The sequence below is a fragment of the Dipodomys ordii genome, unplaced genomic scaffold (genome assembly GCF_000151885.1).
Source record: "Dipodomys ordii isolate 6190 unplaced genomic scaffold, Dord_2.0 Scaffold14, whole genome shotgun sequence".
In the NCBI taxonomy this organism is placed as follows: domain Eukaryota; kingdom Metazoa; phylum Chordata; class Mammalia; order Rodentia; family Heteromyidae; genus Dipodomys; species Dipodomys ordii.
In genome coordinates, this window is record NW_012267230.1 from 5,402,120 (window position 1) to 5,424,757 (window position 22,638).

The following is a 22,638-nucleotide window of genomic DNA, read 5'->3' on the forward strand; positions in this document are numbered from 1 at the left end:
CGCCTGCCTGCCCGCCAGGTACCTGGCCGAAGGGCCCGTGCAGCTCCCTCCAGCCCACGATGAGCTGCGCCTTCTTCTGGCCGATGCGCTGCAGGCCGCGCAGGTCGCGGGCCGAGCCTTTGTTCAGCAGATCCAGTATTTTTTGGCGCCCCAGGGCCAGAAGCTCCGGGCTGAGCTCGAGGTCCCAGCAGTCCTCGCCCTGGTCGGGCTGGGAGGCCGGTGCCTCGAGCTGCGAGAGTGACAGGGCAGGCGGCTCAGACGCCGCCGGCAGGGCAAGACCGCTGCTCACTTCACGCCACAGTGGCCCCCCTCTCCCAGTGAAGGGGAGACCCAGTGACGTGGTAGACATAAAGCACAGAGCACACTCTTACACCTCCCGCCGGCTAGGAGGTGCAGCCCCACTAGAGGTCCCGGGCTGGAGGAGATAGCACCGCCCCCACCTTGAGTCCTCACAGTTGTGGGAGTGCTTCTAGTGGTAGGTCTGTCACTTGGGGTGTAGTGTGGGTGTGGGGGGCAGTACTGAGATGGAGGGCTTAGGTCATACTAAGTTTGCAGAGGGGGCAAGAGCCAGGCTACTGAGTGGGCAGACATCCTTCCCGCTGGATCCAGCCACACCACTGCATTTCTCCCTAAAGGCTGTGGAGGCACCATCACCCCATGTAGAGCTGTAACTATTGGAGCTAGCAGGCTGTGAGATAAGGCCGGTGCTCTTCCCCTAGAACTCAACACCCCGAACTAAATTCACCACCCCTAAAGGGTCCTGGCTGAAAATGTAGCGTGGACTCCCAATGTCACCTTTCTCTTCCGGCCTTTCTTCTTCAGGATGTGGATCGTGGCATTTGGAGATGCTGCCTGTTCCTGAACTGAAAGCAAGAATTGCAAGTGAGCCAGATCACAAGCTCCCTTGTAGCTACTAGCTTCTCCTGAGATCCCCTCCACTCTTTTGTATGGTCAGTCCTGGGACCTGAACTCAGGGCCTAGGCCACTGCCCCTGAGGTTTTGTGCTGAAGGCTAGCACTCTACCACTAGAGCCACAGTTTCACTTGGGCTTTTTTTGAAGTTTTCTCCAATTAACTACCAAAAAGCAGGAAAGCAGGGCTCTCTTGCTCAGGCTAACTTTGAACCAAGATTTTCAAATCTCAGCCTCCCAAGTAGCTAGGATTACAGGCATGAGCCATTGGCAATCTGCTTGAGTTAACTTTTTGTGGCTCCCACAAGACCAGTAGGTCTCAGTTGCTCTGGAGTTATAATCAGTCTGCCCCTGACTGTTCTTTCACACCAAGGGCAGAGCCCCAGTGCTCCTTCAGATCGTCCTCAATCCTCCTTAGGGCTAGCATGTGCTAGGAGGACATGAATAACATGAGGACATCCCTCCCTCATGGACATGGGTTTTCTGGGCCCCGCTTACTTACGTAGCTGTAGGGGCATTACCACAGCCTTTTTCAGAGGCTTTGCCACTGTGACTGTGCGACCGGGAAGGGGTCGGAGCATTGTAAGGGTGCAGTTTTCCTTCCCCTTTGGGTGTAAAGCTTCCTGAGACATCATCTTGGCTTCCAGTTCTTTTTGCTTCATCTTAAGCCTCTGTTGGAAAGGATCGGGGAGAGATGTGACCCAGATCACACTGCATGGCAGCTGAGTAAGAAGGTGAGTAATCAGAGCTTCTGAGGTTGAAGAAAACAGGGATTGAACCAAATAGAAGAGGCTATTAGGAAACAGATGGAGACTGTTTCTAATGACCAGGGGGCTGTCTAGCAGTGGAAAAAGACTCTGGAAATGCTGAAGAAAGATTTGTTCTCAGCATGAGCTAGGTTTTTATGTAAGGTTTTGTTTTTTGTTGGTCATGGGGCTTGAACTCTGGGCCTGGGCACTGTCCCTTAGCTCTTCAGCTCAAGGGGAGGGCTCTACCACTTGAGTTACAGCACCACTTCCGGCTTTCTGGTGGTTTATTGAAGATAAGAGTCTCTTGGATTTTGCTGCCTGGGCTAGCTTTGAACCTCGATCCTCAGATCTGAGCCTCCTGAGTAGCTAGGATTACAGGCGTGAGGCGTGAGCCACCAATGCCCAGTTCTTTTATTTGGTATCTTTCCTTTTACCTCTTCACATCAAATTGTGATTCTTTTTCAGAGTTCAGCCATGTCAAGGACATTTGAAAGGCAGTAAACATGCAGTGTTGGGTGAATACTGGACTCCAGATAGCAGTCCTCTGTGTCCAAAGAGCCTAGAACTGCTTCTCAAGGCTATAGGAATCCTAGCCCACCTTACTTCAGCACTTACTTCAATCTCCAAGTCTTTCTGCTCCACTGTCTTAATGAGCTCCATCCGCTCCCGCCTGGGGGTACTCAGGAGAGAAGTCCCTTGGCACCCCTGGGAGCCCAGCAATTGGTCCAGATTGAGGAGGCGCTCTAGCATGGCTGGGTCCATGTTGCTTAGCTTCTGCAGGGGACTTAGCAAAGAGGTTATAGTTATTCTCTATCTTCCTTCTATTTCACCAACAGGACTCTTTTTTTGTTTTGGTCAGCCATAGGACTTGACCTCTGGGCCTAGGCACTGTCCCTGAGCTCTTCAGCTCAAGGCAAGTGCTCTACCACATAAGCCACAGCGCCACTTTGGGTTTTCTGGTGATTTACTGAAGAGTCTCACATTCTTTCCTGTCCAGGCTGGCTTTGAACTGCGATCCTCAGATCTCAGCCTCCTGAGTAGCTAGGATTACAGGCATGAGCTACTGGCACCCAGCTTGAGATCCCCTTTTATCATGTCTTAACTTGATAAATCTTGTTCAAGAACCCTAATGTTCATTTGCCAAGCAAGTCAAGCAAAAAGCAGGTCTTGAGTTCAAACCTCAGCAATGGCACCAAAAGAAAAAGATGCACTGTAATTATATATAGACATGTTGAACTGAAACCTTTTTGTACAACTACTTAAATAAAAAACTTTTAAGTCAGTTTGATGCCTCCTTTCCCACAATGCCTAGTTTGTGCAGCTTCTTTGCTCTACTGTGAATTAGATTCTCAAGACTGTCCTGCTCTTCATGTGTAAATGTGCGGAACAAATGCTTTCAGTAATTTTTTCCTTGGGGCTCACAGAATAAGCAGATTCCTCCCTAATTCTCTCTAGATTATCTACCTGGCATCATACACACATGTTTTTACATTTCCCCTTGTGAAACATAAACCCCTAAGGCCAGAGCCTATCTAGGTCAGACACCCCATCTTGGAGTCTGTCCTAGGCTATTGCCTTTTTGGCAAAGAGTTTGCCTATTCAAAGTAATGTAGTTGTTTCAGTTGTGTACAAACTGAAGGGATTATTGGCACATGCTTAGAAAAGAACAGAATGACATGAGGCTATGAGTGTATTAACACTTTTTGTGTATAGCATCTCCCTCAACTAGAACCAGCCCCCTGGAGCAGAATTGTACACTTAATTCTTTTTTTTTGGGGGGGGTCCGGTCGTGGGGCCTGAACTCTGGGCCTGGGCGCTATCCCTCACCTCTTCAGCTCAAGGCTAGCACTCTACCACTTGAGCCACCTTCCCAGCCCTTGTACACTTAATTCTTAGCCTTCTTGGGTCACTTCTATTTAGCATTTACATGGTTTAGAATTTTTTTTTTTGTCTTGTCAGTCGTGGGTGTTGAACTCTGGGCCTGGTGCTGTCCCTCGGCTCTTCAGCTCAAGGCTAGCACTCTACCACTTGAAACACAGCGCCACTTCTGGCTTTTCTGTTTTTTTTGTTGTTGTTGTTGATTGTGGGGCCTGAACTCTGGGCCTAGGCACTGTCCCTCAGCTCTTCAGCTCAAGGCTAGTGCTCTACCACTTGAGCCACAGCACCACTTCTGGCTTTTTCTGCTTATGTGGTGCTGAGGAATCGAACCCAGGGCCTCATGCATGCGAGGCAAGCACTCTACCACTGAGCCAACCTCCTAGCCCATGGTTTCTAGTCTTTAGGATAGTGGTAGAAACAAGGCAAAACTAACACTGCAACTGACTCCTTGGAGTCAATGGCGATAGAGAAAGCAAGACTACTGAACAGAGGTGATTGAGCATCAGTATATACTGGGTATGAGGTAGAGTGATCAGAATTATACACTAGGCACTGGACGGGGAGGCTATTCAGGATCTCAGAGAGGCTTCTGGCTTCCCTAGACCCCTAAAGCACATGGGTACCCAGAACCTTTGCCTAAGGGTTGGGAATTATTAGGCAATCATGTATATTCCCCAGAGCTCACAAAGAATAAAGGCAGCAGATAAAAGCTGCCATTTTAAAGTTTTTAACTCCCATTTCCTGCTTGGGGAGTAGCAAATGTTTATTATAATAAACTCACTTTCCCACTTCAAAAAAAGAGGCTTCCTTAGGATGGCGGGTAGAAATACAATTATGTTAAGACAACCACCTCCTTGAAGACCACCCTGCTGTAGAGGGTGGTCTCTAGCCCAGAGAGGTCTGGACACATCTCTCCATCTTCTGTCTCCTTTGAGTTGCTATTATCCTTGACCTGAAAGATCTGATCCAGAAGCAAAAATGCTCCTTCAGATGTCTCAAAAATGTGAGCATTTGCTCATGGCATAGAGATTAGAAAAATGAAAAGAGGGAGACCAGAGGTGCAAGAAAGAAGCCTCTCTGGGTTCCCAAGACAGCAATATTGAGTATAGGTACATCTTGCCACTTTAGTGAATTACATAGAGGAGGACCTGGAATTAATTCACTGGGCAAGGAACAAGTTCACAGTTGTCTCAGCTGAAGGATCTGACAGGCTAAACCCACAACTGCTACACAGACATCCCAGCTCTACCTGCAGGGAAGGAGTACACTTGAGTCCCTACTGCTTACCTGAGCTTCTGGGAGGCAGAGGCAGGAGCTGCTGTGGGTTCAGGACTCTCAATCTCTTCTTCCTCAGAACTTCGGGCTTTCTTTGCCTCTGATGGGCCTAGCAACTCTTTCTGGGACAGCTTAACAGGTGCCAAGGCTAGGGAAAGATTGGAGGAGATATAAAGGGGAATAGAGTTGTCAGCCTGGGCTGATACATGGTAGCTTCAGAAGACTCTTCCTCCAAACATGGCCTTTCCACTCCTGCCTACCCTGGTTCTCACCATGAGGCTGAAGGCTTTCATTGGTGAAAGGCCTGTTGATCACCTCCTTGGACCTAGCAGCAAAGTTGAGTGCAGAGACTGTGTCTAGATAAAAGCGTCTTTCAGGGGCAATGTTGGCAATGAGGATGCTGTGGGCTGAGCCACCCAGAGAGTCCTGAGGGGTAGAGAATGAAGTGGATGGATCAGAATCTCAATCTTCTCATTGCTTGGTTGTTATGCTCTTGCCCCGCCCCACCCCCAGAAAGCCTCAGAACCACCTCATCCAGCCCCTTTTGCCCGGACATGGGTGGGCCTGACCTGCAATAGTCGAGTGAGCTTGCTGTCCCTGTAAGGCACACGAGGGAGGCCCTTGTTCAGTGCATCCACCACCTTGCCCAGTACAAAGAGAGAGGTATTGATGGCTCCACTCTCTTTGAGCCGAAGGCCCTGGTTGCCAGTGCGCCTGTTGTCCTCTGAGCCAGCCAAGTCAATCAGGTAAAGTTTTCCTTCTCGCTGGCGAAATGGGGCCAAACGCTCCCGCTGATCCACCTGAGGGATGGGCAAGAACCCCAGGCTTAGCTCAAGCTCCATGGGCCTCCCAGATCCTCACCTGCCCTCTGTCAGTGGGCTTCACCTTGACTAAGAGCACTGCATGACTGCGGGAGGAGCGCTGATTGAGACGGGTAGCTCCTACAGTCCGGTTTCCACTGGCTGGCAGGAAGTGTCGCTCAAAATCAGCAAAGCTAGTGATGGGCTTCTGCGTAAGGCCTGGAATCAGGATGTTTCCCCGATAGTCTTCTCGGATCACTAGGTCTCCTGATGCAGGGTCCAAGAGGTCTAATACCTATTTAAGCAATGGCAAGTAAGGCTAATTCTTCATGTATAGGCTGCTTTACTTCTAGAGACCAGTCTCCTTTTTACTCTGTTGACTTCCACAGTTGTACCACCTGCTACTCCAACTATGTCTTTCCAAGTCTCACCTAACTTCTTTACTAGAGAAGAACCTTGTCTTACTTTTGATATTTTGTCTCCTCCATCCCCAACCAGAGGTAGGCTTTACCTTTTCCTGGTAGATCTCTAAGTAGGACATAGTGACAGAGAGGTCCCATGGCCGGCCCTCAGCGCCTTCCTCCCTTGTGAGCTGTAGGAGGTCCATGAGAGCCCGGGGAATTACTCCTGGTTGTTCTGGGCTGCCCAGCATTGTATGTGTCTTTCCTAGGTGAAGAGTACAAAAACTAAAGTTTTCTTCTTTTCCCTAACCCTTTTTGGCTATGGTTGTTCCCTTCAGGCTTTCTTACCTGCCCCAGTAGGTCCATAGGCCAGCACGCTGGCATTCTGCCCTTCCAGCAAGTGCCTTAGGATGGGCTGCACTGAACCTGCATAGATATCCTGCTGAGAGCTCCTCTCTCCATAGAAGGCATCAAACCTGGAGACAGGAAGATTGGAAGGCATTAACACAGGATTCTACTGATACCCAGACTTAAAAGATAGTTGCTTCAAATTTAAAAGAAAATATTCCTTATACAAAGACTACAAGTATCCACTGAACACATACTGTTCTAGTCTCTACTGGAGTTAGGGAAAGTGAAATGAATCTGATAATGCTCTTGGAGGATTAGCAATCTTGTGGGACAAATACCTATAGCTCATTGTGACTCAGGAACTAAAGATGAGAATGCATTAGAATAACGAATTTTGTTGCAGGAAAGATGGAAATATAGCCAACAGTCAAGACATGGTGTAAAAAAATGGACTTTTCAATCTTTTTTACATGCAGCACATATAGAAATATCTGCAAGCCAGGCACTGGTGGCTCACACATGTATCCTAGCTACTCAGGAGGCTGAGATCTGAGGATTATGGTTCTGTGAGATTCTTATCTCCAATAAAAATGCTCAGAAAAAGCCAGAGGTGGCACTGTGGCTCAAGTGATAGAGCACTAGCTTTGAGCAAAAGAAGCTCAGGGACAGCACCCAGGCCCAGAGTTCCAGCCCAGGCCTGGCAAAATAAATATAAATAATAAAAAAAAAACATATCATCTGCTTATCAAAGAGGTAAAAAAGATGACAGTGCTTATAACTGATCTAGATTGAAGACAACTGTACACCTATTCACTGCATTCCATAGGGGAAGCTATGGTTTAGATTACAACAGAAAATTTAGTACATATTGATAAGTAAAGCTGTAGAGAAATTGAAGCCAAATTATTAAGGGCCAAGAATTAAGAACCAAATAACTTTTTGCAAAGAGACAGTAAATACTTTCAGCTTTGTGGGTCATGTAGTTCTTTTCAAAACAACTTAATTCTGGGACTACTCAAAAGTAGCTACAGCCAGGTGGCTCACACCTGTAATCCTAGCTACCCAGGAGGCTGAGATCTGTCTTATAGTTTAAAGCAGCCAGGCAAGAAACGTCTTGAGACACTTATCTCTAATTAACTAGAAAAAAGATGGAAGTGGAAATGTAGCTCAAGTAGTGGAATGCCAGTCTTGAGTTAAAAAAAAAAATCTTAAGGAAACAATGCCAAGGTCCTGAGTTCAAACCCCAGTATGGGCAACAGCACCCCCACAAAAAAAAAAAAGCAGCTATAGACAATATGTAGATAAACAAATACAACTTTATTTACAAAAAGATTCCAGAGGCTTCCCAGCCCCTGGCTATGTTCTCTCACCATACATCCCCCAGGCAATTCTTGTGACTTCTCTCATCCCCTTTGTAGTTTTATGTCTGATTCTGCTTCCAGTCTTTCCCTACAGTATCTCACTGAGGACCTATCACTGTGTGCGCCACAAATATATTCCAAACAAATGAAGGTTCAAAAAACAAGGCTGTGTTAAGGAGGGAGCAGAATCCTGGAAGGCTAGTGTGAGAAACTAGGCAGTATATAATAATGTGAGCAGACCTAAGAGAGGGATGGAAGAGTGGCCTGAACCTTACTGGTATTTCAGAGTCTCTTGGTAATTCCTCCAGTTGGCAACCTCAAGAGAGCAGCTGTCTAAGCCTCGTACGCAGGGGGGTTCACTTGCTCCAGCTGCTCCTTCCACAAATGGCCGAAGTCTCACAGCCACCCTTACTCGAGCTGGAGGTGGACGTCGGCCACTCCCCATCTTGCTTAGACGACAGCGACTAGCCCCTGAAGGAGAGAAGATGAGTTTTAAGCATGAAAGGATGATGGTAGCAGAAATGAAGCACTTTCTACCCTGAACATGCTGTGGGCACACCTCAAACTCAGCAAAAACAGCAGGTTGAGTGGGGTGCAGAGCAATGTTCACAATCACCTGGGTGATCTTATTAAAATTTGGATTCAGTGTTAGTTCCTGGAACAATATCTGAAGATTTTGCTTCCTCTGTACAGGGATTTAAACTCAGTTTTATACTTGCTAAGAAGGTGTTCTACCACTTCAGCCATTGCCCCAGCCCAACAATGGTTTCTCTTGATGGAAGGAAAGGGAGGATTATGTGAGTGAATGTGTGTGTTGTTGTTATCTAGTTCTGTAATGTTTTTCATTAAAAAAAAAAAGATACCATAGATATCTTTCTTTGGAAGGGATCAGGTTGAAGAGCAGTCCCCAATAGTTTCCTGTCCTAGTTCACTCTGTAAAAGGTACTGATATACAGCTCATTTCTAATAAGCTTCACTTGCTTCTGATGACTAAATCTAAGCCATATGAAAAAAAACAACAACAAAAAAAACCAAACACAACATATGGATTCTTTTGATCACCAGAAAACATAATGAAGATAAAACTAAAAACAAACAAATAGCTGGGCACTGGAAGCTCATAGCCACCTAGTAAAAGCAGCCCAGGCAGGAAATTACATGAAACTCTTATCTCCAATTAATCACCAAAAAGTCACAAGTGGTACTGTGGCTCCAGTGGTAGAATGTTAGTTTTGAGGAAAAAGCTAAAGGACAGCACTTAGGCCCTGAGTTCAAGCCCCAGTACTAGAGCATACATGTGCATACCTCTTACCTCAGTTTCCTAGGCATTCTGGTCCTAAGATTACAAGCATGTGCCACCATGTAAGGAATTGACTCTTTTTTTCCTTTCTTTTTTTTTGGGGGGGGGCTGGTTCTGGGGACTCCGGTCCTAGGCACTGCCACTGAGCTCCTCTTGCTCAAGGATAGTGCTCTACCAATTGAGCTACATCGCCACTTCCAACTTTTTCTCAGTAGTCTGTTGGAGATAAGGGTCTCATGGATTTTCTTGGCAGGGCTGGCTTCAAACCGTGGTCCTCAGATCTCAGCCTCCTGAGTAACTAGATTACAGGTGTGAGCCACTAGTGCCTGATTGATTCTTTGTTGTTGTTGGTTGTGGGGCTTGAACTCTGGGCCTGGGCACTGTCCCTCAGCTCTTCAGCTCAAGGCCTGTACTCTACCACTTGAGCCACAACATCACTTCTCCTTTTTTGTATGAAAAATACAGCAAGAGGGTATCTTTGGCCTTTTTTGGGGGTTGTTGGTCATGGGACTTGGAACTCTGGGCCTGGACGCTGTCCCTCAGTTCTTCAGCTAAAGGCAAGTGCTCTACCACTTGAGCCACTGTGCCACTTCCAGTTTTCTGAGTGGTTTTTTTTGGAGATAAGAGTCTCACGGACGGGGCTGGGAAGGTGGCTCAGTGGTAGAGCGCTTGCCCTGGGTTCGATTCCTCACACCACATAAGCAAAAAGAAAAAAGCTGGAAGTGGCGCTGGCTGTGGCTCAAGTGGTAGAGCGCTAGCCTTGAGCTGAAGAGCTGAGGGACAGCGCCCAGGCCCAGAGTTCAGGCCCCAGTACCGGACCCAAAAAAAAAAAAAAAAAAAAGAGTCTCACGGACTTTCCTGCCTGGGCTGGCTTTAAACCAAGATCCTCAATCTCAGCCTCTTGAGTACCTAGGATTACAGGTGTGAGCCACGGGTGCTCAACCTCTTTGGCCTTCTTTATATCATTAGGTGTTCTTCCCATTCAAAGCCTACCAACTTTTTTGAAATCCACTTCAAATATTTTCTTGTTTTTATTTTTTGGTCTTGGTATTGGAACTTGAACTCAGGACCAGATGGGCACTCTACCACTTGAGCCACACCTCCAGTTCGAAATATCACTTTCTAAATGAAGCCCCCCAGCATATCCAAGGGTATATATCAGATTCTACACTATAGCAGCTTATAGATACCATCACGGTTATTACACTTGTTTATGAGACCGCTGAAACAGACTAAGTTCTTCTAGGGAAGGAGCAAGGGCACTTTAATACTTCCCATGAATCAGTGGGTCTAAGAAGGATGAAGGGAGCTTATGTCTAGGCAGGAATACTTGTGCATAATAGTTAAAGGGCAGAAGTTCTGGAATCAAATTGCCTGAATGTGAATACAGGCCCCAATATTTACTAGTTACGTTAAATGTGAGCAAGCTATTTAACACAATAATGCCTGGCTTCCTCGAATCAAAACAACCTGATAGCGTTCTCTGCTGGGCCTGGGCACTTAGCAAGGAAGGGCTCAATATGGGTTAGACATGCTCCTACATGTTTTTGTTTCCCCTAGGAGCCTGAGGACAGGAAGGATGATCACAGACCCAATTCTCCACTACCGGCTTGGGCTGGCTTTGAACCTGGATCTTCAGATCTCAGCCTCCTAAGTTACTAGGATTAGACGCATAAGCCACAGATGTCGGGCTTCCAACCCTTTTCTGTGATCACAGCGCCGCGCTTCCGTCGCTGTCCACTCGCACCTGCGTGGTGTGGGCCTCTCAGACCCCTCCTGTATCCCCACAGATCTCCGCGACACCCCCTAATCCACCGCCAGCTTCTGGCTTCCCACAGTGAGGTTAGAGCATCAGGTAACGGCCGGACATACAGCCACTATCCTCACTTTGCAGACGAAAGTGAAGCTCACAAAGGGAAAGGTTGAAGCCAAACGCTTGGGCCTGGCGGGGCGTCCACTTAGGTCAACTGACCCCGAGTACAGCACCGGAAAACAGCGCGGCACGGGCGGCCTGACGCCCGGGGACCCCCCGACCCCGCCCCGCCCTGGACTCTCCTAGACAGCCGCGGAGCCGGGGCCAGACGCCGACACACTGCCCTGGGAGGCTTCTAATCTTCAGTACTCCGTTTCGCCTGCGTACCTGAAGCGGCCGCCGCCATCTCGCGTCGCCTCAGAGGCGCCGAGGCCTCGGCGTCCATTCCACACCCTCCCGAGGGCCCGCCTTTCACATTCGAATTTCGCGGAGCCCCGCCCCTCTCCGGGGCACCACCAATCACCACTAGGCGCTTCCGGAAGCCCGAGCTGCTGAGCAGAGACTATCCCGCCCTCTCGGGCTCACTTCCGGATCCTGCGGAGGAAAACCAACCTCGGGCGGAGGATGCGTGCGCTCTCACGTTGGCGGCGCAGCTGTTGACGTCAGCGCGCGCTCGCGGGCAAGGCCTGCGCGCCTGACCCGGGAGGTTTCTGCGCGCTCAGCTGCCTGCGCCTCTGGCCTTCGTGCTTCCAGGCCTAGATGTGCGTTAAGTGTACACTTTTCGCCTCACAGCTACAAATTGGTGCGAGTCACACAGCGGCCGAAGGCGTGTCTCAGCGCCCCAGAGAGCGTTCTCGCTGCTTTAGTGCCAACCGGGAAGATGCTGTCTGGAAACCGGATTGTTCCAGTCGACTGTCTTCATTTCCTGCAGTTTTTGTCTCCGAGGTCACTTGACGATTCTGCGCATCGTGGGTCGTTTTGTGGATTGCAGGATTTGAGTGCGAGTCCACTGGGCCACAGCCTCTGGGCTGGGCTGTTAAGTTTGGACCACACTGGCTGGATTGTGGACACGCACCTTAAGCCTGCCCTTTGCATGTCCCCTTATGTCGCCTGTCCTGGCCCAGCACACTAGCTCAGCGCTCCTTACTAGGTAGTGGGCCTGCTTGACACCCAAGGTCTGAGGTCGACAAACTGTTAAATAGTTCTCCATCTCTTCTGGAAGCTTAGCCAGGGATGATATAAACTAAACTTTTGAGTTTTACCATTATGAGCCACCCATCAAAAGCGGTTGGCTTCATTTGCTATTCTAGAATCGGGTAACATTCATTTTATATGATAAAATGAGTGTTCCAATGACCCAAATACAAGAGGTTCGTTTACAAGCATTGAAAGAGGAGCTAAAGAAAGAAACAGGGCTGGGAAGGTGGCTCAGTGGTAGAGCGCTTGCCTTGCATGCCTGAGGCCCTGGGTTCGATTCCCCAGCACCACATAAGCAAAAAGAAAAAAGCCAGAAGTGGCGCTGTGGCTCAAGTGGTAGAGCGCTAGCCTTGAGCTGAAGAGCTGAGGGACAGCGCCCAGGCCCAGTTCAGGCCCCACAACGGGACCCAAAAAAAAACAAAAACAAAATGTGAAGCCAGGCGCTGATGGTTCTCACCTATAATCCTAGCTATGAAGAAGGTTCAGATCTGAGGATTGCAGTTCAAAGCTAGCCAGGATAGACAAATCCAACAGACTCTTTTTTTTCTTTTTTTGTCGGCCGTGGGGCTTGAACTCTGGGCTTGGGCGCTGTCCCTCAGCTCTTCAGCTCAAGGCTCTACCACTTGAGCTACAGCGCCACTTCCGGCTTTCTGGTGGTTTATTGGAGATAGGACTCTCACGGTCTTTCCTGCCTGGGCTGGCTTTGAACCACGATCCTCAGATCTCAGCCTCCTGAGTAGCTAGGATTACAGGTGTGAGCCACCAGCGCCCGGCTAAATCCAACAGACTCTTATCAACAAGTAACCACCAAAAATCTGGAAGTAGGGGTTGGGAAGGTGGCTCAGTGGTAGAGTGCTTGCCTTGCATGCATGAGGCCTTGTGTTCGATTCCTCAGCACCACATAAGCAAAAGAAGCCGGACATGGTAGAGCACTAGCCTTGAGCTAAAGAGTTGAAGGACAGCGCCCAGGTCTAGAGTTCAGGCCCCACAACCGACAAAAATAAAAAAATAAAAATAAATCTGGAAGTAGTGCTGTGGCTCATAGTGGTAGAGCTCCAGCCTTCAGTGAAAAAGCTCAGACAGCCCCCAGGCCTTGAGTTCAAGGCCTGAAAAACACAAAACAAAAACCCTTCTTTATTCTCATCTCAGAAAATGACTTCCTTCTCTTCCCAGTTAGCTGGTACTCCTTTACTCACAGTTAGGAATTCAGTTATTAAGTTCCTCAGTGTCTCCCTTCTACCCTCAATGTTCCAAATTCTTCATGGTATTACTGTCTTTGTTCAGACATTCATCATTCTCTAGTCCAGATTTAGTTTATTAACTACCTTCTTTTTCTGTTGTTGGTCATGGGGCTTGAACTCGGGACCTGGGTGCTGTCCCTGAGCTCTTTTGCTCAAGAGTAGCACTCTACCACTTTGAGCCACTGCACCACTTCTGGGTTTCTGGTGGTTAATTGGAGATAAGAATCTCACAGACTTTCCTGCAGCAGATGATTTTGAATCCTCAATCCTCAAATCTCAGCCTCCTGAGTAGCTAGGATTACAAGCATGAGCCACCCAGTGCCCAGCTACTAACTACCTTCTTATTCTGCTTTACCTGCAGTCTTTTCTCTACTTAGCACAGAAAAATGATGCTTTTATAGAAATATTATCAGTTTTCTGGTTAAAATTTTGGTTCAGGGGGGCTGGGAAGGTGGCTCAGTGGTAGAGTGCTTGCCTTGCATGCATGAGGCCCTGGGTTCGATTCCTCAGCACCACATAAGCAAAAAGAAAAAAACCGGAAGTGGTAGAGCGCTAGCCTTGAGCTGAAGAGCTGAGGGACAGAGCCCAGGCCCAGAGTTCAGGCCCCACGACCAGCAAAAAAAAAAAAAAAACCAAAAAAAAACAAAATTTTTTTTTGGTTCATTGGCTCCCTATAGGCCATAAATGAAAGCTTAAAAGTACTCAGTATGATATGATATTCATGATGCCTGCCTTTTCATGGCGTAAGCATTATGCCCACAAAGCTTTGGTCCTCAGCTCCACCCAGACCTGAGCTCCTCCCAGCCCTTGACTTCTCCCAGCCCTGGAGTTCCGACATACAGCTGGCCTCTTCCTCTCTCCACCCAGACCCACCATAGCTCCCATCTACCTCACTTCCTACCCCCAGACTCCCTTACTATGGGGAAAGGGGATAGGGACAGATGTCATGTGCTCCCACTCCAGGGAAATATGTCTCCTCAAACAAACTTTGTAATAATCTTTCTCCTGTGTCTACCTGCCTACTTGTGGATGTATGTGATGGATCCATTCACATGGGGCTTCATTCTTTGCCCAGATGCAAAATACATCTAGTTACCCACCTATATTTGGATATTTCCTTTCCCTTCCCTTCCCTTCCCCTTTCTCTTCCCCTACCCCTTCCCCTTCTCCTTCTCCTCCCCTCCCCTCCCCTCCCCTCCCCTTTCCTTCCCTTCCCTTTTTGTCTTGGGGCCTGCTCTGGGCCTGGGCACTGTCCCTCAGCTCTTCAGCTCAAGGCTAGTGCCCTACCACTTGAGCCACAGTGCCACTTCAGTTTTTTCTGCTTATGTGGTGCTGAGGAATTGAACCCAGGGCCTCATGCATGCTAGGCAAGCGCTCTACCACTGAGCCAACTTCTCAGCCCTTTTCTTCCTGACATCCAGCCCTCCATTTCTGGGCTTTGTTCTTGCTAAGCACAAGTTCTACCACTTATCTATACTCTCAGCCCTGTAGTTTTCATATCTATCTATTTTTACATAAGCTGGGCTCTAGTATTGCTCACCCACACATAGCACACACACACACATATATATACACACACACACACACACATTCACACACATCCCTTCCTCCACAAAGTCTTCCTTGATACCCCCCAGAAAAATTTTGGTTGGTTACTTCTTTGGGTGCCAGCCCAAGGATTGGAATTGAGCTTCTGGGCACTGTCCCTGAGTTTTTTTGCTCAAGGATAACACGTTAACACTTGAGCCACTGTTCACTTCTGGCTTTTTGGTGGTTAATTGGCGATGAGTCTCATGGACTTTCCTCTCCAGGCTGGCTTTGAACTGCAATCCTCAGATCACAGCCTCTTGAGTAGCTAGGATTACAGGCATGAGCCACTGGTGCCTGGCAACAATTTTAAATATTTGATTCAGCAATTTTTAAACTTTTTTTTAAGTAAAAGATATTTTTCTTCAAATACAATGTTTTAAAGAAACCTTCTATGTAGAATAGACAAAAGCCAGGACCTCCATTCAGTCAGTCATTTAATCTGCTGTGGTAGCTTTACTTAATACAGTGTGAAAACCACTGGTTTGAAGGCTATCATAGACCCAGACATCTGATTTGTCAAGGAAATCTGTTATATTAAGGAATAAAATACTGAGTTCCATAAAAGCATACTAAATAAATGAAACAGACACAAAAGCCCACATTATTCTATTATTCCATCTACATGTAATGTGTAGATTAGGCAAATATAAACAAAGTAAATGACTGGTTACCAGGGATTTAAGGGCTTCCTTTTGGGATGCTGACAGTATTCTGGAATTAGAGGGATGATGGCTAATTAACCTTGTGAATATCCTAGAAACCATTGAATTGTACACTTTAAGGGTATGAATTTTGCGTTATATATATCTCAACAAAAAAAATTACAAATTACAGTGGCATAATCTGCTCCATGATATTAGATGTGTAGAAGAAATAAAGGAATTTGATATAAAGTAAAACAGAGTAGTCACAAGTTTATTTCTTTTTTTTTCTTTTTTTTGTCGGTCATGGGGCTTGAACTCTGCCTGTGTACTGTCCCTCAGCTCTTCAGCTCAAGACAAACACTCTACCACTTGAGCCACAGTGCCATTTCCAGTTTATTGAGTGGTTTATTGGAGAAAAGAGTCCCACAGACTTTCCTGCCCAAGCTGGCTTCCAACCATGATCTTCAGATCTCAGTCTCCTGAGTAGCTAGGATTACAGGCATGAGCCACTGGCGCCCAGCATGTTTATTTCTATGTTAATATTTCTTTATATAATTGTATGTGACTATTATCTTTGCGTAACTGAGAAGAAATGTGATTCTCACAGTTTCTGTGAATAAATCTGTTGGGAGCAATGAGTAATTGTCTGTCACTACCAACCAAAAGCTCTTCTTAGTATTCTAGGACTAGGAAGTAGACGTTCTAAAATTTACTTCCAAAGCAACGTGTGTCTTTGCCTAAATCTATCCGGTCACCTTGATGTTTTTCTGAATTCTAAAGAACCCCTTATAACAACCAATAATAAAAATCTCACCACTTTGAGCTTTCCTGGTTGTTGTTGTTTTGTTTTTGTTTTTTTAATGCTGGCCCTAGGGCTTGAACTCTGGACATAGGTGCTGTCCCTGAGGGTATTTTGTTTATTTGGGTTTTTTGTGCTAAAGCCTAGTGCTCTACTACTTGAGCCACAGCTCCACTTCTGGCTTTGTGCTGGTTAATTGGAGATAGGAGTCTCATGAACTTTCCTACCTGGGCAACCTTTAAACCCCAGTCCTCAGGTCTCAGCCTCATAATTAACTAGGATTACAAGCATGAGCCACCATAGCGTGGTTAGGATGTCCATTTTTAAGCATAGGGTGGACAGAATTTACCCTGTGCTATGGCTACATGAAGAAAGAATCCTAGCTCTGAAAAAGCTAAGCAAGAATACAAGGGTGACACCTGGGCCAGAGAAAGAGAGCAGAGGCCTTAGGCATACGACCGACTTAACTTCAGGAGTTAAGTTCTAGGATACTGTTCCAGGCTCACTACATTCTGTGAATAGATTTAGGTCTACCGAGTGAGGTGACATTCTTCTGGCTGTGAAGTACTTTATCAAGGGAAGTACTAAGTAACACTTGAACAGGAGAATGGAACACCTGAGGTTTTGGCAACAGATCAGTAGGCTTTACTGGAGCCTCAGAACTCCTGTTGGGTCAACATTTTTAGCAGTTAACCTTGAAAAGTGTTGGAGTAAACTGGAATCTTATCTCTTTCTGATAAATTAAAAGGAAACCCCCAAAGCCTGTACAGGTGGCTAATGCTATAACCCTAGCTACTCAGAAAGATGAGATCTAAGGATCAAGGTTCACACCCAGCCTGGGAAGTCAAATCCAAGAGACTTTCCTCCAATGACCTAGCAAAAAGCTGAAAGTGGAGCTGTGGCTCAAGTAGTAGAGTACCAGCCTTGGGTGCTCTAAGCAAAAGTATGAGGCCTTGAGTGCAAGCTCCAGGACCCGCACCAAGAAGAAAAGAAAGAAAATGAAAGAACGCTAGATTCTAATACTTCCCACTTTTTCCCAGGTTCATGTCCAATCAATAGCCAGAAATTAGGTTAGCATATTTTTTACCAGAATTAAGAAGCAGATCCCAGCTGCAGACACTATAGACACACTAGTTTTAGCATTATCACTTTATTAAGTCATGTATGTGTATGGGGGTTAGTGATCAAAGAACTTGTGCCCACTAGGGCTACTGCCAAGGAGGAGGAGGAGGAGGAGGAGTTTAGCAGCTGCTGCACTCACTGGGGTAGTAGTCCCAGTGTAGGCCAATGGCGTTGATGAGGGAACCAGCTCGGCCACTGATGAATCGTAGGACGGTATTGGGATACAAGGGAGCAGCATTGAAACTCGTGCCTGTGTCTTTCCCAAAAGCTAGGTAGCGGTGCTGATCCGTCACAAAGACCAGCTTCCTCAAGTATCTCTTGTACTTGCCAGACACCTGGATCACTGATTCCCCAGGGTACAGGAAGATCTCTTCCAGGTCTCCCTGCTTCCCGCCTACATAATCGCTCCACACCTTGCCATAACGCACCTGGAGACTGGGGTAGGGTTGAGGAGGAAAGGAAGAAAGACAAGTTTATCAATGTTCAGAACCTTTTTTTTTTTTCCCTTTTGGTGTCAGTCCTGGTGCTTGAACTCAGGGCCTGAGCACCGCCCTTAGCTCTTCACTAAAGTCTACCACCACTCATCACTTGAGCCACAGCTCCACTTCTGGCTTTTCCGGTGGTTAATTGGAGGTAAAAGTCTCTTGGACTTTCCTGCCTAGGCTGTCTTCAAACCTTGATCCTTAGATCACAGCCTCCTGAGTAGCTAGGATTACAGGCATGAGTTCACCAGGACCTGGCAATTTAGGGGTCTTTGATGTGCTAAGTTTGTGTATGTTGGAGGAGGTGAACTTAGTACCTAACTCTGAACAGCACAGATCTAGAATCTTAATACCTGTTACTAGTTACCTGTTATCCCCCTTGATGATTGAAGCAGATGTGATCCAAAGTGAATGAAGACTTTCCAGTTTAGTAAGATCAGAGAGGATCTCCAAACCTATAAACTCAGTCTTATCCTATCTTTTTTTTTTTTTTTGGGTCCGGTCGTGGGGCCTGAACTCTGGGACATATGCAGAAAAAGCCGCAAGTGGCGCTGTGGCTCAAGTGGTAGAGCGCTAGCTTTGAGCTGAAGAGCTGAGGGACAGCGCCCAGTCCCAGAGTTCAGGCCCCACGACCGGACCCAAAAAAAAAAAAAAAGATAGGATAAGACTGAGTTAGCCACCTTCCCAGCCCCTCAGTCTTACCCTACAATGTAGTAATTGTTGACACGGACACGGATGGCAGTGATTGGGCCTTCCAACTGGTTCCCAGAATGGGAGAAGCGTTGTCCTCCACTACCTCCATACTCCCCATTAAAGGAGGAGGATCTGAGCTGAACTGGAGGGGAGAGAAGGATTTAGAGAATGAAATCTCCTGGAGAGCTCAGTTGCTCCCCACCATTCCCATTCTTTCCATCACCTCAAGTCAACTTGTCAACACTTTGACCAACAGCAATATAGAAGCTGTCTTCTTGGAGTCCTGTTAACCATCTTACTTACTAGCATTGGCAGAGGCTGAGGCACAAAGAAGGGCTAGGAGAGCAATGGTCAACATTCTGGGGCTGGAATGGGAAGGAGAAAAGGATGATTCTTTTTTCTCTAAACTTAATGTATACTGGCATTCTTGGCCTGCCATTTGGGCCTGAACTTTTCAGTCTTTTTATTCATACAAAGCAGATCTCAGTCTTGAGCCTAGAGAAAACCGTTCATCAATAGTCCTGTGCCTCTTAAATACCTGTCTTCTGTATCCTTAATCCCTTTGGCTTTTCCTGTGACTCCGCTAACTCTGTCCACGTTAAGAAGAGTCAAGCCCCCTTCCATCCTCATACCAAATAGGAGTCTCATTTTCCAAAGAGGAAGAAAAGGACATTCCCAAAATGTAAGGGTGGTTTAGCTTTTCAGACTAACCATATGAATAAAACTAGCTGAAGCTGGCCTGTGGTAGATTAGTCTAGTCTATGGAACAAAAAATTTTTTGGGGGGGGGCGTCGATCCTGGGGCTTGAACTTTGGGCTTGGGCGCTGTCCCTCAGCTCTTCAGCTCCAAGTGAGCACTCTACCGCTTGAGCCACAGCACCACTTTCAGTTTTCTGGTGGTTAATTGGAGAGAAGAGTCTCACAGATTTTCTTGCCTGGGCTGGCTTTGAACTGTGATCTTCATATCTCAGCCTCCTGAGTAGCTAGGATTACAGGCATGAGCCCTGGATGCAAGGCTTGGAGCAAGATTTAATCCCTGGCTCCTCCCCCCACTCCCCAGCTCTCAAATCAGAAGGCATTTTAGAGGTGCCTCTGTGATACTTAGGGACTATTGCTAGCAATAGAAGAGACGGTGGGGACACCAGTGTCCCAAGAAGCTGCTGGGATAGGCCAAGAAGTTGCAGAAAGATTTGGGATGAGCTCAAGATATTAGATCCCAGGTGTCTGGTCTACTTAAAACTAGCTCAGATCCATATGCCCCATTTCACTATCACACAATGCTCCTCTGCCACTCAGTCCAGCTCAGATTTGAATCCCTCCCCACCAATTCAGTCCTTACCTCCCAGGGTCAGATGCAAAGTAACCCCCCAGAAATTTCCAGATCTTTTATACCAAGCCTAAGCCCTTCCCCTGCCCTTTATCGTGTGAACCTCACCTCCTGGGCAAATATGATCAACCTCTTAGGATTAGATGTCACACAGAGTCTGGAACATCTTATCCGCCCCTCCTCCAATGATTACAAAGTGGGATCCACTCCAGGCTAATTGCCCGATTGCAGAAGGGATAGAATAAACTTCAGAAAAGTCAGCAACCACCAGGCGCCAGTGGCTCACGCCTGTAATCCTAGCTACTAAGGAGGCTGAGATCTGAGGATCATGGTTCAAAGCCAGCCTGGGCAGGAAAGTCCATGAAACTCTTATCTCCAATAAACAAACATAAAACAGGAAGTGGTGCTGTGGCTCAAATGGTAGAGTTCTTGCCTTGAGATGAAGAGCTGAGAGACAGCGCCCAAGCCCAGAGTTCAAGCCCCACAACCGACAAAAAAAAAAAAGAAAAAGAAAGAAAATTAAATCACCTGAAATCTGTTCTCAGTCATGATAAACATTGCCTTCTGCAGGCAATGTTGAAATATAATTTTTCAGAAAAGGAATGCATTCCGAACACTTTATAGTGATCAGTGCCTACCATTTGCTTAACATTTTTTTCTTTCCTTATACTGATACTTCATTATGAAAAATCCAAACATAAAGTTTAATGACTTGTAAAGAGAGCACTCATATTACTCCCATACAGATTCTACCATGATTCATACTTGATATATTTTCCCTCCCATCCATCTATTAATCTGCATGACCTTCCCAAAACTCTTCTTTGCCAGGCACTGGTGGCTCATGCTTGTAATCCTAGCTACTCAGAGGCTGAGATCTGAGAATGATCATTTAAAACCAGTCCAGGCAGGAAAGTCTGTGAGACTCTTATCTCCAATGAACCACTAAAAAGCTGCAAGTGGAGCTGTGGCTTGAGTAGTAGAGTTCTAGCCTTGAGGAGAAAAAAAAAAAAAAAAAGCTCAAGGACAGTTCCTGGGCCCTGAATTCAATCCCAGGACTGGCACAAAGCAAAACAAAAAAACCTCTTTTTTATGAAAGGAGTGACTTAGAGCCGCACATGAACCCCAAGCCTGCACATTCCCTCCTCTTCCAGAAACAGTCTTGTGGGTAAAGAGGGAGCTGCGGAATGAAGGTTTATGGGTCCTTCTCAATGGATAGTTATGGATTTGGAGTTCTCAAGTCTCCTAAGACATCATGGCCGTGTCTATAGGACCATTTTTTTTTTTTTTCTCCTAAGGTCTGTAATATACCAAGGATGGTGCTATAGATTTCTTCTCTCTTTAGGCCCTTCTCTTCCAGCTGGAGTTCTCTCAACCTAAAGTCCCTGGAACTGATCCATAAGTCCAACTGCCTATCTCCTACATGACTTGCCCTCTGACCTTCTGAGCCCACACAGTCTTCCTAGTGGCAGGAAAGATGGAGCCCAGGGAGCAGCTGGAATAAGCAGTATCAGTCCTTACTGACCAGAAGCTAGGCATTCAGAGCACCCTGCCCCTGCCCTTACAGGTTCACCATCTGGGCCTAAAGAGTCATCCCAGATAGCAAAAGGAGTCCTGCCCTGGGGAGCGGAAATAGGGTGTGGCTCTTGGGTGGTAGATTCTCGGAGAGGAGCCAGACTTGCTGCCAAGGATGCCTCTCCAAGTTCCAGATAAGCATATCCTGGTGACACAATTTTGACCTCATTCTTTTATTGTTACTGTTTTTGGTTTTTACAGGATCTTGCCTTGTAGCCCAGGCTGGCTTCAAATAGATGATCCTAATGCTTCGGCCTCCTGAGTACTGGAATTATAAGCAAGCACCATGACCCATCTTTGGATATTTTGTTTAGTTATGCCCTTGTACTCTCTTTGTCTCCCTCTCCCCCGCCCCTCTGTCTGTGTATGCCAATCTTGGGGCTTGAAGTCAGGATCTGGGTACTGTCTCTGGCTTTTCTGCTCAAGGCTAGTGTTCTACCACTTGTGTCACAGCTCCACCAATGACTTTTTTGGGGTCAGTTGGGCTTGAATTCAGGACTTGGGTGCTGTCTTTGAGCTTCTTTGTGCTCAAGGCTAACACTCTACCAGCCTAAGCCATAGGGCCACTTTCAGTTTTTGAGTGGTTAATTGGAGTTAAGAATCTCACTGGGACTTTTTTTTTTTGCCTGGACTGGCTTCAAACTGCAAGCCTCAAATCTCAGCCTCCTGAATAGCTAGGATTACAGGTGTGAGCCACCAGCACCCAGCCACTTCTGACTTTTTGATGGTTAATTTCACATAGAAATCTCATGGGCCAACCACAGTGGCTCATGCCACCAGTGCTTCAAAAAAAATGCTTTAAAGTATATTTCCAAATAAACAACAAGATGTCTGTCCTGTTTAGAAAAAGGAAAGAAAGAAAAGTTCTGTGGGGCACTGAATCCTAGTTACTCAAGAAGCTGAGATCTGAGGATTGAGGTTTAAAGCCAGCTCGGGTAGGAAAGGCCGTGAGATTCTTTTTTTTTTTTTTTGTTAGCCGTGGGGCTTGAACTCTGGGCCTGGGCACAGTCCCTCAGCTCTTCAGCTCAAGGCGAGAGCTCTACCACTTGAGCTACAGCGCCACTTCCAATTTTCTGGTGGCTTATTGGAGATAGGAGTCTCACGGTCTCTCCTGCCCGGGCTGGCTTTGAACTGCGATCCTCAGATCTCAGCCTCCTGAGTAGCTAGGCTGTGAGATTCTTATCTCAATAA

The 22,638-nt window shown here is 46.9% G+C and overlaps 2 protein-coding genes across 2 annotated transcripts in view; both read right to left on the minus strand.

The window, feature by feature from the left end:
* The window catches only part of LOC105981831 (kinesin-like protein KIF22), a 17,324-nt gene extending 6,085 nt beyond the window's left edge, over positions 1 to 11,239 (minus strand). The window contains exons 1-12 of the mRNA XM_013011179.1: positions 11,166 to 11,239; positions 8,001 to 8,196; positions 6,362 to 6,489; positions 6,124 to 6,278; positions 5,698 to 5,907; positions 5,382 to 5,612; positions 5,085 to 5,238; positions 4,825 to 4,960; positions 2,275 to 2,443; positions 1,413 to 1,581; positions 796 to 863; positions 8 to 229 (exon numbers count right to left, since the gene is read on the minus strand). Coding sequence (XP_012866633.1) covers positions 8 to 229; positions 796 to 863; positions 1,413 to 1,581; positions 2,275 to 2,443; positions 4,825 to 4,960; positions 5,085 to 5,238; positions 5,382 to 5,612; positions 5,698 to 5,907; positions 6,124 to 6,278; positions 6,362 to 6,489; positions 8,001 to 8,196; positions 11,166 to 11,223 — 1,896 coding nt within the window. The 5' untranslated portion in view covers positions 11,224 to 11,239. The remainder of the gene's footprint in view (positions 1 to 7; positions 230 to 795; positions 864 to 1,412; positions 1,582 to 2,274; positions 2,444 to 4,824; positions 4,961 to 5,084; positions 5,239 to 5,381; positions 5,613 to 5,697; positions 5,908 to 6,123; positions 6,279 to 6,361; positions 6,490 to 8,000; positions 8,197 to 11,165) is intronic.
* Positions 11,240 to 17,378: 6,139 nt separating this feature from the next.
* On the minus strand, positions 17,379 to 18,919 carry Zg16 (zymogen granule protein 16). Its single transcript, XM_013011466.1, has 3 exons — positions 18,850 to 18,919; positions 18,556 to 18,688; positions 17,379 to 17,806 (listed from the first exon to the last, which is right to left on the minus strand). Exons 1-3 carry the CDS (start codon positions 18,902 to 18,904, stop codon positions 17,491 to 17,493), a joined length of 504 nt encoding a protein of 167 aa, XP_012866920.1. The 5' UTR covers positions 18,905 to 18,919; the 3' UTR covers positions 17,379 to 17,490.
* Between the last annotated feature and the right edge of the window lie 3,719 nt (positions 18,920 to 22,638).

Excerpts from the sequence above, each read along its gene's own strand:
- Zg16 (XM_013011466.1), bottom strand. The coding sequence starts at position 18,904 with ATGTTGACCATTGCTCTCCTAGCCCTTCTTTGTGCCTCAGCCTCTGCC. Across the intron at positions 18,689-18,849 it reads CTCAGCCTCTGCCAATGCTA|TTCAGCTCAGATCCTCCTCC; the intron begins GTAAGTAAGATG and ends TCTCCCCTCCAG. Across the intron at positions 17,807-18,555 it reads AACAATTACTACATTGTAGG|TCTCCAGGTGCGTTATGGCA; the intron begins GTAAGACTGAGG and ends ACCCTACCCCAG.